Source organism: Balearica regulorum, chromosome 19 (genome assembly GCF_011004875.1).
Source record: "Balearica regulorum gibbericeps isolate bBalReg1 chromosome 19, bBalReg1.pri, whole genome shotgun sequence".
Lineage (NCBI taxonomy): Eukaryota > Metazoa > Chordata > Aves > Gruiformes > Gruidae > Balearica > Balearica regulorum.
Genome location: NC_046202.1, coordinates 156,351 through 171,938, shown reverse-complemented (window position 1 = coordinate 171,938; position 15,588 = coordinate 156,351). Strand labels below are relative to the sequence as shown.

General features: G+C 40.0%; 1 protein-coding gene across 6 annotated transcripts in view; it reads left to right on the top strand.

Moving 5' to 3' along the window:
- Nucleotides 1–15,588, top strand: part of PITPNM3 (PITPNM family member 3) — a 120,375-nt gene that overhangs the window by 75,482 nt on the left and 29,305 nt on the right. For 3 of the 6 annotated variants that reach the window (XM_075771336.1, XM_075771333.1, XM_075771335.1), the window contains 4 exons: nucleotides 5,547–5,591; nucleotides 5,915–6,104; nucleotides 8,891–9,010; nucleotides 14,740–14,921. In XM_075771336.1, coding sequence (XP_075627451.1) covers nucleotides 5,547–5,591; nucleotides 5,915–6,104; nucleotides 8,891–9,010; nucleotides 14,740–14,921 — 537 coding nt within the window. The remainder of the gene's footprint in view (nucleotides 1–5,546; nucleotides 5,592–5,914; nucleotides 6,105–8,890; nucleotides 9,011–14,739; nucleotides 14,922–15,588) is intronic. The other 3 variants (XM_075771334.1, XM_075771339.1, XM_075771338.1) reach the window with 2 other exon arrangements.

Sequence of the window (15,588 nt, the reverse complement as noted above, 5' to 3'; positions counted from 1 at the left end):
GGCTTTCTGAGACTCCTGGTAGTCATTTCTGCATTTGAAAATTATTGTTGTGTAAAAAGCTGTGGTAATATTTTGATACAAAAACAAGTCGCTATGAAATGCTAAATGCAACTCTCAGAGAAAGAGTAGTTAGCAACTGCATCTCAGCAACCTGCTTAGTCTAGTATTTCACAGAATCATAGAATCATTTAGGTTGGAAAAGACCTTTAAGATCATGGAGTCCAACTGTTAACTTAGCATTGGCAAGTCTACCACTAAACCATGCCCCTAAGCACCACGTCTACACGTCTTTTAAATACCTCCAGGGATGGCGACCCACTTCTGTGCTCAAAGCAAGAGCATAACTCTGAGCTGCTAGCTGTGTGGCAACAATGATACGTTTTAAAGTTCCTGTGTGCATGCTTGTATGAAAGGTATCGTTACCTTGCAAAACTATTACTACTATTAATTTTAACAATTGTTATGTGTGCGGCAGTAACAATTTCAGATATGCGCTCTTTTTGACAGTGCTGTGAGATGTGAAGAATGACATCTAGCAACTGCTTTGGGAGAGGAAATATGACTCTAGTTATAGTGTCCACTTAGGGACTACTATTCCTGGGTCTGTTACAAATTTTCTGGTTGACCATAACTGAGAAAATCAGTCAGTCGGTGCCTCACTTCTGAGTTGTTGAACAGAAACAAGGCTAAAATGATACAAGGAGGAAATATTTTGTCATTAACCAAGGGTCTAGCATAAAGCCTGAGAAAGGAACAGGAACATTTCTGCTGTCTGGAGTGTGCCTGTAGCATAGGATACATGAGAAAAGCTTAAGGGATGTAGGAGTAAGAAAATACTGTGGTTAAGGCATGTTCCCTGAAAGCTGGAAAGGGAACAGCTATGCTGACACTTTGCTCTGACAGCTGGTGCCTTGTTAAGCATGAGAGGAGATAGTTTGTGAGGGGAGTGATCTGGGTGTTTCTTTGTTGGATTATTAACACCAAGGAGCAAAGGCTGATCTTAGCCTATATGATTAAGGAGATGTTACACTTTCATTCCAAGCCTACAAGGTTCGTGAAGAAACAAGGACCGTAGCAGCAATAGTGTAACCAACTTAATTTTACTTCCCCCCCTCCCCTGAAACAACTTTTCTGTGCAGTGATACTTGCACACTAAATGGATGAAAGTTTTAGCAGGTGGTGAGCAAACTTTTGACTGAGTGCTGTCTGATTGGCTTCCACATTGTTGTAATGATAATCAATTATATTCTGTCAACTCTGGTAGTGTAGTTCTGATTGTGCTCTAGTTCTAGTGGTAGCCCAAGCAGTATTCTAAAAGGCAACTGGGCAGATGCAGAATATTCCGTAAGGAAAGGATTAAAACCTTAAAATCTTTTTGATGTTGTTATTTGTCCCCCTGGCTCTAATGAAATGAATTTATAAAGACCAAATGGAATTTTCCATTGGATGTATCCACTTCAGTAGCTGCTCTTCCTTGACCATGTTTTTGGTCTTGAAATTCACTCATTAAGTAAGAGAATCTTTTCAGGTAACATTTCTTTCCTTAGTGATATTTTCCTTGACATAAATATTTTAAATGTCATGATCGAGAAAGGAGAAAGACAGACATGCTCTTGGGTCTGTGTCAACTCTTTTACCAGCGTAAGCCAGGAATAACTAGTGAACTCTGTAGTGATGGAGAGGAGAGAATCAGATTTCCTTGATTTTCTTCTTTTCTAAGCAAAGAGAAACTTCCCTTGGTCTTGTCTGGGGCTTCCCCTAAGTGATGGTTGCTTTTATAGTCTTTTTGTTGCAGTGTAGTGCCCAAGGTTACATTTGAACCTCATATAGAGCAGAAAACTCTGCAGAAGAGTTGAGGAGGTCTACAGCCATGTTTTGGACCATAAGATGTGGGAATGGTGATGCCTTCTGTCCAGATGACAGAGTTAGAGAGGAGAGATAGGAAATATATTAGAGTTCTGAAATACTAGCTGGACTTAAAGGCATATAGGAGGAAGAGGTGGCAGAGTGCAGACCAGACAGTGTGCCTGACTGTTCGCATCGAGGGGGAATACACTGAAACAACCAGGAAAGGAGAAGTGTGTGTATGTCCAAGTTGCTGCCCTGTGAAGCCAGAGGACTGATAGTCAAAGAGGAGGTGAAGCATCAAAGAGTGTTTGGGAGATCATCCTTGCCCATTTGGGCCATTGATTAACACAGGGCTCAGTAGTGTCTCAGGTATCCCATGAATGCAGTGCCTGCAGGTCTCAACTATCTGGAAGAAGAGCTGGTAGAGTGGAAGGAAGAGTGTGTGCTGGCAGCCTAAATGAACAGAGCTCCCACTTTCTTTCTCTGTTTTTTGATTCCATCTTGTTGCAGCACATGGTATTCAGCCAGGCTGAAAATAGCCAATCTGAATGTTTGAATGCCCCAGAGAATCATCCCCAGCACTGACATAAGATTGGTATTGCCATGGTATGTTCTTGCGTGGAGGTGCTTGTGATGTACCCATTTGGGGCTGACAAAAGGAGAGATGATTCCCTGCTCTCACATTTCTGCACCTTCATGCCAGCAGCTTTCACAGCCAGAAATCCAGGATGCAGTTGTGGAATATAAACTTGTGGTAAACATTCCATTTAGCAAACTGTGGGGGAGGAAGTGTGTGTTTAATTACTGTAATGTTTCATCATGGGTGAGCCAGATGACTGACTAAGCAGCAGCACAAGATTTCTTGTTTGGTTTGAATGTATCTTCCATTTTCTGAATGTGCAGGCATAGTGCGTGCCAAGGTAGTACAACCCTCTGATTACCTTGGTATAGGTTTTGAATTATGCTGTGTCTGTGTGCTGAGTGCCTGGGTTCAGAGGGATTCCACTGGGACTTTTTTCATCTGAATGCACTATGCAGTTCTTCTGCCTGCCTTGTAAATAGTGGCTTAAAGAAAAAGGATCTTGAAGAGCAAAATTACTCCATCTAGTAAATGTTTCAGATGATTGTTTAATCTGGTCTGCTCCCATCTACTTCCATCACTTTCCGTGTCCTGTATCTCTCATATAAATCAGAAAGACACTGTTTATGCAACCAGTGTAAATTTGTAATGCATGACTGATCTCCTGTGACACTTATCTCTGTCTTTGCTGGTAAGGATAGATAAGGGTTTAAAATAAGGCATGTTCTTGTTCCAGCTAGATGACTTGAGAGCCATCTCTTCCCTTTTCAGGGAGAAAAATATCCCAGAGTGGATCAACTGTTATGTATTTTATAGCATATGATTTGATGAGCATACCTTGATTCACACCTCAGACTAGAGCTCCTAAATTATATTATTAGCCAAACTAGAGAATAGTAATTGCAAATTTGGGGGGCAGGGAGGAAGACAAGAGAAAAAAGGCCAAAACAAAAGTTACATTTAGGAAGCGAACACTTAAGTAGGAAAGTAAGCATTTCAATAATCAAATGAGATGAAAGGGTTCTGTTAGATGAATTTTGGAGTGCTCAGCCCCTTGCGTGCTCCTTGCACAGTGGTGCGTCCTGCAATGTAAGCTCTTGATGTTGCATTTTCCCAATTAATTTTTTTAAAATACTTTTATAATGTAATTAGAAAGTGTATGGAGAAGTCCAGTCTTTAAGATTTGAGTATTTTCTATTCCTTGTTTTTCTTTTATCCTGAAAGTGGAGGAAGTAAATGCATATTCTGGCATTCAGAAACAGCAAGAGCAAGTCCCTAGAACGGTCAGCATGGAGTGCAGATAGCCAAACCATAAACGTCAAAAAACTGTTGTGCGATAGTTATCCAAACGAGTGTTACCATATGGGTGATTTCCCACTCTGCTTTCTCCTGTTACCTCTGCTGTGGTCAGGGACTGCTGAACTGAGGAAGTTTTGAGGAGGGACCAGTGTTTTGTCTTAATCTGCATCCAGCCAGATGCTTTCTGCATTCAGAATAAGCTTTTATTCCCTTGTTCCTCCTTTCCTTCCCCTTCTCCCTCTGGTTGAGTAACCCCTCACCCCCCATCTCCATGGTGCAGTCTCAGTTTTCCCTGCGGGCAGATGCCACTGTGCTATCAATCACTTCTCCCTTGGGAGCCAGGCGCACTCTTACCCACCATGGAACACCAGTTTGGTCTTGCAGCCTAGTCATTTACTGCCTTTTGTCAGGGAGGTGTTAGGTTCTAACATGGGTGACTTTATCTGTCAGGCTCTTATGCTTGGTATTTCAGCTGCTTTCTTGTGATTTCCTATCTCCGTTTCCAGCCTTTGTGCAAGGGTGATGTTTCCAAGGTGGTGCTTTGGAAGGACCACCTGCAGTGTCCTGCCAGTGCATCAAGATAACAAGACTTGTGCTCCTCTCAGCTCCAGTGCTGATGTATTATCTGTTTGTCTCAGCTTCAGCACTAATACTTAACCCTTATTTTTAAACCACTTAACTGCGATCAATTGTCTAGGCAATAATTGCTCAATTTCATTTTGATCTATATTCCTTTAGCCACGAAAAAAAAAAATTACCAGCTATTTATTTTTCCATTGACTCTGTTTTGTGTAGTTCTCTTGTGAATATTGTTTGCATTTTACTTTTATTATGAAAACATATGCAAGGGTTTTTTTTCCATTTCAAACATTCACTTCATAGTTTTTTTCCTCCTGTGATTCTCCCTTTCACTCTCTGAGGTGTTACCTGCCAATTGTTATATTAAATGAAGCCTTTTTAAGTAAGTTTTTAAGGTTCATTTTTCATTTTTGAGAGTTAGTATTCCTAATTGTATGTCTGCTGTGCATTGGGATGATGTAATCAGCTGGCAAAATGAAGCTGTGTGAATTGGTAAACTGACACAGCTTGGCAGACCACCTGAGCTCTAGGACATGGAAACTGTGGATGAAAAATACCAAATCATTGGAGTGCTTCAGCAAGAGGCAAGTGTGGAAATGTCCTGTGAGGCTCAGGACGTGAACACAGACCAGCTTCCATACTTGAGTGTTGCAAGTCGTCTGTTCTTCTTCCACAACCCTGGTATTAGTCTCAAGGATGCAGGTTTTAGCAAAGACATAGACTAATTCCATTTCAGGCAGCTTGCTTTTTAATATTGTGATAGCTCACCAAGTTCCTAAAGAAAGTGAATACAAAATAGTGTTGAAGTTGCCTGCCTGTGGCTTTGGATGAACTTTGTATCAGTTGAATTATCCAAAATACTTCTGACTTTCCTTTAGTCTCTAAAGGACTGTCAACTTGCTCTAAGAGAATCTGGTGCACACTAATGTGCCTTGCATCTTCGGCACTCTGTGAATTGTTTTCCCCACTCATCAATAAAAATCGGTCAAGGTATGATTGGCAGATTTACTGAGAAACTTGCAGGATGCACATCCAAGCTAAAATAAAGCCGACATCCTATCAAATTTAAGCTTGCGTTTTCAGTCGAGTTACCTCTTTATTGCAAAATGTTACTATGCAAACATTTACATATGATTTCAGAATGTGTGCAACTTTGTTCCATGTTTTTGAAAGGATGGGACACTGGGAAAAATGTTTTTATATGCTTTTGAACAATGCATCTGTCACACTTGTGTTCTAGGAAACAATATTCCGTTGTGATGGTTGGATCCCGTTCTTTGATGTAGTAAGTTGTTATATGGGGGGGGGCGGGGCCCGGAAAAAAAAGCTGAAATGGAATAATCTCTTTGCTGTTCTAAATTATGTCTACTTGTATATGGAAAAATTGCACCAAGTATGTTTAACTACAGAAATGCCTTCTAGCATGATCTCATTCACATAAAGCAGTAAGTCATTGATTTTTTAAGCTGTTGAATTATGTGAGAAAATGATCCTTCCTGTATTCTCTCATTGTGAACTGCAATAGCCCAACCCATTTCTGGTAATAAGTAACTGTTCATTCTCTAATGCTGTGTGCATTTTTCCTGATGATAGCATGTCCTTCTCTAGCCTAAATCCCTACAGCTATGATGAGAGCTGTCTCAGCAGCAGTGAAGACCACATCCCACTGGCTGCCTTGCCCTTGCTGGCCATTTCATCCCCTCAGTACCAGGATGCAGTTGCCATGGTGATCAGTAGAGCCAATCAAGTTTACAATGAATTTCTCAAATCTACAGATGGGGCTGGTTTTAATGGACAGGTAGGACTGTTTTCTCTTGCATCAAAGTAAAATTCCTTCGGAGCAAGGCTGTTTCTTTTTAAGGCGTTGTGTTGGGGGTTTTGAGTTATGAGTGTGGGACAATACTGCAGATATGATGAATGAATGTTAGCACAGGATTACCTGTACAAAATGCCTTCTCAGTGCCCAGCATGTGAAAGACACTTCTGGAATCCTGTGCAGTATCTAACCTGGACTTACTCAGTTGCTAGAAGATACTGTACCTTCTCTTGTAAGCATTTTGACCCCTAAGCTCTTACTAAGTGTTGCTGCGAACTCTGGTAATGATAAGAGCCTTAGATGTGCTGTAAGCGTGGTACGCTAAGGAGTGAACAAGCATGCCAGCACAAGACAAATGATAATCTGTGTTACTGAGCTCCTCACACACCTGCTCTAGCTGATAGAAAAGTTGTGACATCTCTAAAACCATAAGGAATCCAGCCTTTAACTATTGCTATTTCTTTTTTGCCTCCATTGTAATAAAACAATTGACAGTAAAGAAACTTAGAAGACACTCTGTTGCCAGCAGTGTTGTAGACTTCTTGTGTAACTTTGGGAAAGTCATGTAATTTTTCTGGTGTGACTCACTCCCCAGTGAAGTCACCTGCAGACTTCTTCCAGCTGATGTGTCACAGTTATTGTTCCTGTTTTTCCATCTTTAGACTACAAAACCCCGTACTTTCCTGCTTTGTATAGCATAAATATGATACTGCTACCCTGTGTGAGTGGCTGAAATTATTTTGTGATGGGGCCCTCTATGTAGCTGGAAGCATGCACTTCTTTAAAATAAAGTGACCTCCAGACTTTAGAAAAAGAAAAAGAAAAAAAAGACATTTAACATAGAGTACAGTGTAGTCTTCAAAGGAAAGTATGTGTCATTACACAAATTATTTTCCATAGCAGTATTAAGATTATGCTGTGGCATATCCGTATTTTTAGACTAAAATTTGGTATGAAGCCAGTTTTAGTATCCGTAGTAAGCTATTCTTGCTTGAAGCATAAAAACAGCCCAGCTGCAGTGACAGAACGTTATGAAAGGTTGGAGTATGTAAAGAAGAATTATACCTGTTACAGAAATAATTGTGAAAACAATTCTCTCAATAGAAATTGAGCATTAAGGGGTTTTTTCCTTTGGCAAATCTACAAAGAAGTCTCCTTGGTGTATTTTAGAAACCATATATATTAATATTTCACATGGAAAAGTCTGCATGACCTCTGTATGCTCCACAGAATTTTCACCATCAGCAATTACCAGCATTGTTAGAATGGAAGTGACTTCTCTGTGCTGCCTACAGTGTTTTGCTTTGATCCTTAGATAGAAATCTCAACTCTACCTCTGAATAAGTCCTGTACTTCTAAAATACATACCATATAACCTGACCCCCACCCTGTACGTACCTTTCCTTTCATATTTTGGTCTTTTTCTGTCCATTTATATTGCAGGTTCATTAGATCTGAGGTTGCCTTTTTTGGTTTTGTCCAGTATCTGGAATGAGTTCATTTCATTACCTTAATGCCAGTAGTAATAAGGATTAGAAATGGAATGGTAAATTGAAGGAGATACCATTAATCCCCCACAAAACATGCTGTTAATTTTGTTAAGGTTACCTGTGTCATAATTTTCAGTTCTTTTTGGACCTCATTGCATGGTGTAGGAATTTGAAAATCAGAGAGTACATCAGCGTGCTGTTCAATTGTATACAAATTTAGAACCAGAATTGTCTTAGGTGTTACCTTAATGTATTTTGATATTCTATTTTTTAAAATGTTTTTATCCCAAGAAACGTACTCAATTAAGAGTTTGTGGTATGTGGAGATGCACTAAGAGAAGTTTGAGGTTTTCCCCTACCTGTTTCTTGAAGCACTTGCTTTTCCTAACTTGCGTCACTTTGAAGAAATCAAGCACAACATCCTGTTATCCAAAAGTTGTAGTTTAGTGTTGTAGCTGAGCTGAATTAAACTTCTGTTAAACTAATTGGAGCTGGGAACAACAGACTAGACATTTGCTTCAGTTTGAGAATTGGAGAGAAAGGGTGGCTGGAACCTGTGGAACCATGGAGGCTGTTATCATGGAGGAAGGTAATACAGCTGTTACTCACACAGGCATGGGGACAGGGAGAAAGAATCATCTCCTATGGGATGTGGAGGTGTTCAGTGGAATTGGCTTGTGAGGTAGATTCTAGTGTGCCATAAAATTACTCCAACTATTGAATTCCCAATTTTAGTACTCTCTGTATTTTAATTCCCAGGCCTATACTTTGAAGGTAGCTTGTATGTTTATATTAAATGTGAAGCAAGAGTGAATCTCTCTCTCTCTGCTCAATACCTCATTTAAAAGTTCCATTCCCTTGTCCTGACAGAGGAGTACCAATCTGGTTTTAATCTGTTGAGATCCTCTTCCTTGTGTAACTCTGAAGGAAGTGTTAAGTGGCCTGAAATCTTTGTGAAAGCAGTTGTCCAGTGATAGGGACTTTTTGAGCTGGAATCTGGCTGCAAGCAGCTGGGAGTATTCTGGCCCATTTAGCAGAACTCCCAGCTGGTCAAAATAGTCCCTGTGACAGATATTCTTGGCATAGGGTGTATTTCTGGACATAAAAGGAAGTGGAAGAAAGTGGCTACACGTTTTCAGCTGCAATAGGAATCAAAGTGTAAAAAAAACAGGAGCAAGGGTGTAAAGTAAGACAGCAGATCCACTGCAGTGCTGTGATGCTTTTTGTTTCTTCTAAACCACTTGCTACATCTCCCAAAAAATCTTTTTATTTCCTCAGGTGTGTCTCATTGGTGACTGCATTGGAGGAATTTTGGGCTTTGATGCTATCTGCTATAATTCTAATACAGCTGACGAGAGTCGGAACAGTAGCAGGAGAGGAAGCATCAGCAGCATCCAGGTGAAGAGAAAAAATCCACACAGCTGAAACCCTGTAGATTCATTCTCTGAAGGAAGTGAGCTCCATAAAAAACAGAGAAAATTTAAGGATTTGGTAAATTGCCACGTAGCATGGGATTTTGCTCATATATGGAAAAATTAGTCTGAAAATTGTCTGCAGCTTCAGTTTTATGACATACAGAAGGCTTTATCTGTAAATCTTTAAAGTAGGTTTACTAAGTGCACTTTATTGTATCCCCAACTGTAGGTGCAAACATGTTCTCTCTCAGTAACCTCTGGTAGGCTCCTGGTTTTGCCAATATTTTTTATGTTTCTTTTTATCATTTTTTTTATTTGTTCACATAGGGTCTGGAATTTGTTATGCTACTGCCTGGAGGTAGTCCAGCATTAGGATGTGTTCAGGAATAAGTTTTAGTGACTGGTGAAAGAATGTCCATAGGGAATGCAAGTCACCTGAGTATCTGTGAATGGGCCACTGAGCATAACAGTGTCTATAAGAGTGCTACATTTGGAGAGATGGAAGGATCAATTCTAACTGTGATCCAGGAAAGATTTTATGGTAGTAAAAGCACAATTTTTTAAAGTAATGCTAGCATGTAAGCTTTATTGTTGTGTTCAACATTTAAGAAAGAAAATTGAAGTTCGACTAATTTTATGTAGTTCAGACTCAAGTGGATAAGGAGAGGGGTGGTGGTGTATTAGAGTTGACACTAATTGAGGTGCCCACGCTGCGTTCTTTGATGGTTTTGTGACCCTGGCCAAATTGTTTCATCTCTTGGCTCTTTTATTTAGCTCTCGCCTCAAAAATAGGCTCAGTGATACCAACCTGCTTTCTTCAGTTGAGAGCTATGTGTGATGGGAGTACTGTCAATCAAAGAGACATCCTCTAAATGTTTCCGGGAAGGAGAATTACTTACCATTAGTAACATGGCTCTGTATTCTCAGCAGCCAGCCTTTGAGGACGGTGCATTGCAAGCAAAGGAAATGGAGAAATGGTCCTCCTGGATCCCAGTCCTACGGTGGGGTTGATTGTGCAAGGGCTACTGATGATTCTGAGAGTGGGGATCAGGCTTTAGGGAGTGTAGGTTCTCTTGACTTCCCTGCTCTTATAGCTTCAACTTTCCTGTATTCCTCTCTTTTTCCTGATACCACAGAACTTCTCTTCCCATTCCTCTCTCCATCTCTTCCCTTTTTCCCTCCTGTCTTCATCTCTAATACTCTGTATGTTTAGAAGAACTGAAGTACTCTTTTCCTTCCTTATCTTCTCTTTCTGTCCATTTTTCTCAGTGTGCTCCTGTGAAAGGCATTCAGGAGGACTCTCTTTTTTTACTGTTTGTCCTCCCCCGCTGTCGTCCCTCTCACCTCCCCCTTTCTTTCGTGTCTCCAATAGAAATGGATCTCATTGGAAGAGTTTGAGACGTGGAAGTATAAGATATTTTTACTTTACCATTTCCCAAATGTCAGGAGCATTTGTGAAATGAAACTAGTTGGAAATAAGGATGAGACTGAGGTATTCTCAACCATTGCATTTTATGTTCCGGCCTTCTTACTCTGTTTATTTCAAAATGGTCTATAATAATAAGCTAGATAGGTGATGCAATGACCTTTACATTCTCTGAATAGCTCGCAGTTTTAGGCACTAGAAATTTCCTTTTGGAGAGAGAGGGCCTGTTAATTTAACGAAACAATGTAAATAAGGAATTAGAATGGTACACTTTTCTACTACCCCAAGTGAGTATTTGTTGGTTTGCGTGTAGTAGTCTGTTTTCTGTATTCTAGTATTCACACTAAATAATCAAGTTGGGATTATCCATAATAGGTATTGACTTCTACAGTATAGGCAGAAATGTGAATGATTACTGAGATCATGATGGCTGTTGCGTGTATATGCTTGTACAGCGCAGTATATGAAATTTTACCTGCATGTTCAATAAAAGAAACTGCAGTAGAGCAAATGTCACTCTGCTCAGACCAGACTAGTAACTCTTGCTTTTTAAAAATCAGTTACATTTGCAAATGTCAAAATACTTAACAACGAAAGCCAGTGTTGTTGTTGTCATCATCCTATCCCTCCTTGGGTTATTAAAGGACAGAATGAAGTGAACTTGGTCCATCATCAGAAGTGGAAACCCAAAGTCTTATATTAGCAATCGCTATACTTGCTTGGGAACACTGTCTCTTAGAAGAGGAAGATGATTCTTTTTTGTCACAACAGCTAAAATACTCGTAATTTAGAAGTAGACAACTCTTCATTAGGACGAATGGAGAAAGTTGATGATTTCCTTCACATGAATCAAGGATAAATAAAAGCTACCTGTGAGTGACTGATTCAAATCCCAGTATTAATACCATTTTACTGCAGATGAGATTTTAATTGTGGCATGTGGGGGAGTTGAAAGAGCTTGTAGCAATGGAAAACAAACTTTTTAACTGTTTAAAATGCAGAGAATAGTCTTTATACTGATCACCTTAACCTTCTTCTTACGTGTTTCCTAATGTCTTTTTAAGTGGTTTAGTATTTTTTTTGAAACAGTATCTCACTCCCTGGTCTGAATAATATAGATGCTGGTTTGGCTCAGTCTCTTTTGCAGTATACAAGAAAGACTGTGTCGTGAAGGTGAACCTAAATGCTCAAACTAGTGAGATTAAAATCGGGCCAGGTTTTTTGAATAGATTTCAATACGGGATTCGTTAACAAGCCTTTTTTTTTTTAATGTATCAGACTACTATAAATTTGAACACTTTCTCTTCACCATGGCATCACAGTGTGCAGACATTTTAACATACTCTTAGCATCTGACATAATTTTCACTATTCAAATGCAGAGAAGGCCCAGATGGTTTAGAGAAGTTAATTTCTCAGTGATAATTCTTCTCACCAAATAACCTTCTGTCTCAGTGAAATGGTTGTCAGGCTTTCCCTATTGAATGGCTGTTCAGTAACGTGTAAAATTAATTTGGTCCCTGTTCAGCCCCCAGGGGACTATCACATGAACAGATTGTTCATGGCATAAAAGCCAGCTCCAGAACTGGCACTAACTATAGTTCCCGGGTTCCATGTTCATCACTTGTCACAGAAGCCAGGAGGTCCTCTTGGCTGTTGAAGACTATAGGTGGAACAGTGTGGAAGATTCATCTCGTAGGTTATATACTGCTTCTGTCTTGGTTTCATTTTCCTGCAACTCATCTGCATAGTTCTGGAGAACAGATTAGGTTCTTCAACATCTCTACATGACATGAAATCTCACCCCACATGCACAGGGTTGCTAATGTGCTCCAGTACTGAGTGAGGTTATGGGAAATAGCTGTCCTATGAACTTGTTCTTTCTGTAGCTTCAGAGAAATAGATTCAATTAGCATGTTTTCCATAGTCTGTCTGCGTGACTTTGGCCAAGTCTCTTGATCTATCATGCCTCAGTCCTCATCTGTAAGCCCTGCGCTTTTTCTCACATTCTCTGTTTCGTGTAGTTAGATTTTACACTCTTTGCAAGTTGCTTAGAAGTACTAAGCATGGTAAAGTCTATTTTTACTTGGGGCATTTGCTGTTATGAATTGTGAAGAGTGACACTTCAACAGTGTAATGCAGTAGCATAATGCTATGTCCAAGAAGACAGGTACAGGGAGCAGTGGTGGAAAAAATGTAAATGAGTGTGGGGAGAGAGTTGCATGCGATACAGAAAAGGACAACTTTGAATCCTGCTCTCTTGTACGATGCCTAGCCAATTACCCAGTGACCTTCCCTAGGGTCGTCTCACAGAGATCTAGTCCCTTGTCCTTTTAAACTACTTTTTTCTTCCCTCATTGAACTGTCTGTGATATGTATACTTTGGAAAACCTGAGTTTTACCCATCGAGTTTAAAATGTATTGTTTGACCAAAGAAAATGAAGGCTTTCTTCTGCAGTGCAATAACAACGTGCCACATAGCATGTCATTTGACACTGTCCTGCATGACATCCTTGTCTCTAAATTGGAGAGACATGGATTTGATGGATGGACCACTCAGTGAATAAGGAATTGGCTGGGTGGTCGCACTCAAAGAGTTGCAGTCAATGGCTCCATGCCCACGTAGGACTACCGATGAGTGGTGTTCCTCAGGCGTACATTGGGACTGGTGCTGTTTAGCATCTTTGTTTGTGACATGGACAGTGGGTTTGAGTGCACCCTCAGCAAGTTTTCTGACAGCACCAAGCTACATGGTGCAGATGGGACACTGGAGAGAAAGGATGCCATCCAGAGGGACATGGACAGGCTTGAGAGGCAGGCCCACGCAAACCTCATGAAGTTCAGCAAGGCCAAGTGCATTGTAAGGTTGTAAACTGCGGGGCAAATCAAGCTACATAGAGTCAGTGCCAGGCTGGAAAAAAGTTACTGATTATGTAAAAAAAATAGAAGTAGGGCCTGTCATTGGTTCTGATTTTGACCTCATTAGAAGCACATAGTTTAGGTGGAGACTATTTTGGTTTTACGTCACTATAGCACACAAAATGGTGGGAGCAGTCAGCTGCCAACACACAGCAGGAGCCCTCACCTCTTACCTGGCCCTGTGAAATAGTTCGTTGTGCTCATTAATAGTAACAACTACAAGAAGCGAGGCTTAGTTTTAACATTGTAGATACATTAGTGTTATGCCAAGCAAGGTCCTAAATCTCACGCAACTTTAATATGAAAGTTGGCGTGACACGAATTTTGCTACATTACTATGAAATGCAGAAAGGAATTCCTACTTGCATGTTAAGTTTTTTCATTGTACCATCACAAGAATAATTGTCTGTGAACATGCTGGTCTTAAACTAATCTTCTGCAGGTTATTAAGATGCTAATGCTAATTATATCATATCATCCCATGAATTCTGGTACTGCATTGTAAGATTTAGTAGAATATGGATGAAAAGCAATAATTACATGATTAGAAGAGGTTTAACTGTATTTGTTCTCCCACTGTGCCTTGTTGATGTTCGTATCTTTGAAGTTTTGTAAAAATAGATGTCAGGCATTTACACACTGTCTTATTTTGTTGATGTGAATAGAAGGAGATTTACACAGAATTGGATTACACAGTTATTAGAAGCAGATCTTGCATGCCTTACACACATGAATGGGGAAATTCAGTCCCATGGCATTTGTTTTGAAAAGCAGCATGTGCATTGGCTACTGAAACAGATGCAGGAATAAAAGTCTGGGGGTAATAGGGATATGTTAGGGAGGATGCTGGTGCAAGCTGCAGAAGTGCTGGAGGAGATGAACAGTAAATAAATCTATTTCCTATTTTGAGGGGTACCTTAAAGATATGGTACCACTGGTCTCCTCTTGCATCCCACAGAAGTTCACATTCTTAAAAAATCAAGTCCCTCATCCATGGACATCATCAGCAAGACTATTAATGTTGTAATGGGCATTTTGTGCACTCAGGTAAGACCCCTTCTGATTACCTTATGATATTTATAGTTCTCTAAGAATGATGACGTGATGAAGGATAAAACTTTTATGTTATTCCTTCTCCCCCACCACAAAAAAAATCCTGATGCTCCTTCCAGCTTTTAGGCTATACATCTTACAGGGAAATTTAGTCTTCATCTCTTTCCTTATCTTCTGCTGCAGAGAGAGTCTTACCCATTCCACCCTTTCTTGGATAAAGTGAGGTCAAATGTACAAATGCAGCCGTTTCATATAAGCTCTGTCGTATTTTGGTCACTGTCTAAATCTTCCTTTTGCTCTGTTCATTCTCTGAAGGATAATCCCCTCTTAGCAGAGGACTCAAGTCTGAGTGGCAGCAAACGCCTGAGCAAAAGCAATATTGACATCTCGGGAATCATGGAGGATGAGAAGCCAAGGCAGCCGTTGCCTAGGAAACAGAGTGACTCATCCACCTATGACTGTGATACTATAACCCAACATCATGCTTTCCTGTCTAGGTAACTAGTGCTTGATGACTGAGTGAAAGAAACAGGCTTGCCATTGAATGGAGCCTCTCAGCAGCAGAGCAACAGAATAATTTTTGTTGTTTGTGGTGTGTTTCTGGAGATTTGCTTACAGTCCCTGTATACCCATCAAAGAAAACTGTAGAAATGGTGGGTCTAGTATGAATTTATTCACACATGGAAAGTTTTTTATTCAATCTTTATTCAGTAGTGAGAGTTTTGAATATGCAAAACTGAATGCAAGTAGTTCAATTTCTTCAGTGCAGCCCACACAAATCAAGATGAATGAATGCTTTATAACTCTAAATTTCTGTTACGTTTATCTAAAGATCCCTCTGACTTCACTTAAATGCTTTCTGTAATTCTGTAAAGAGTGAGACAATTGCTTTCAGTGCTCCCATTGGTCTATGAGCTATTGCGATCAGCTTTAAAACAAAAAAACCCAACTGCAAACATTTAAACATTTGGCTTAAATGAGGAGGAGTCTGGGGGAGGAGAGTTAATTAGCTTTCCTGGATCGTAAGAAACCTTTAAAACACAGATTTGATGGGAAGATAAGTATTCCCTTTGTCTCATTGTTTCTGCCTGTTCCAAGCTATTTGGTGTTTAATGTATCTTAATTCTTTGTGCTTTTTGTCCTCTAGCCATCATCTTATTTCCT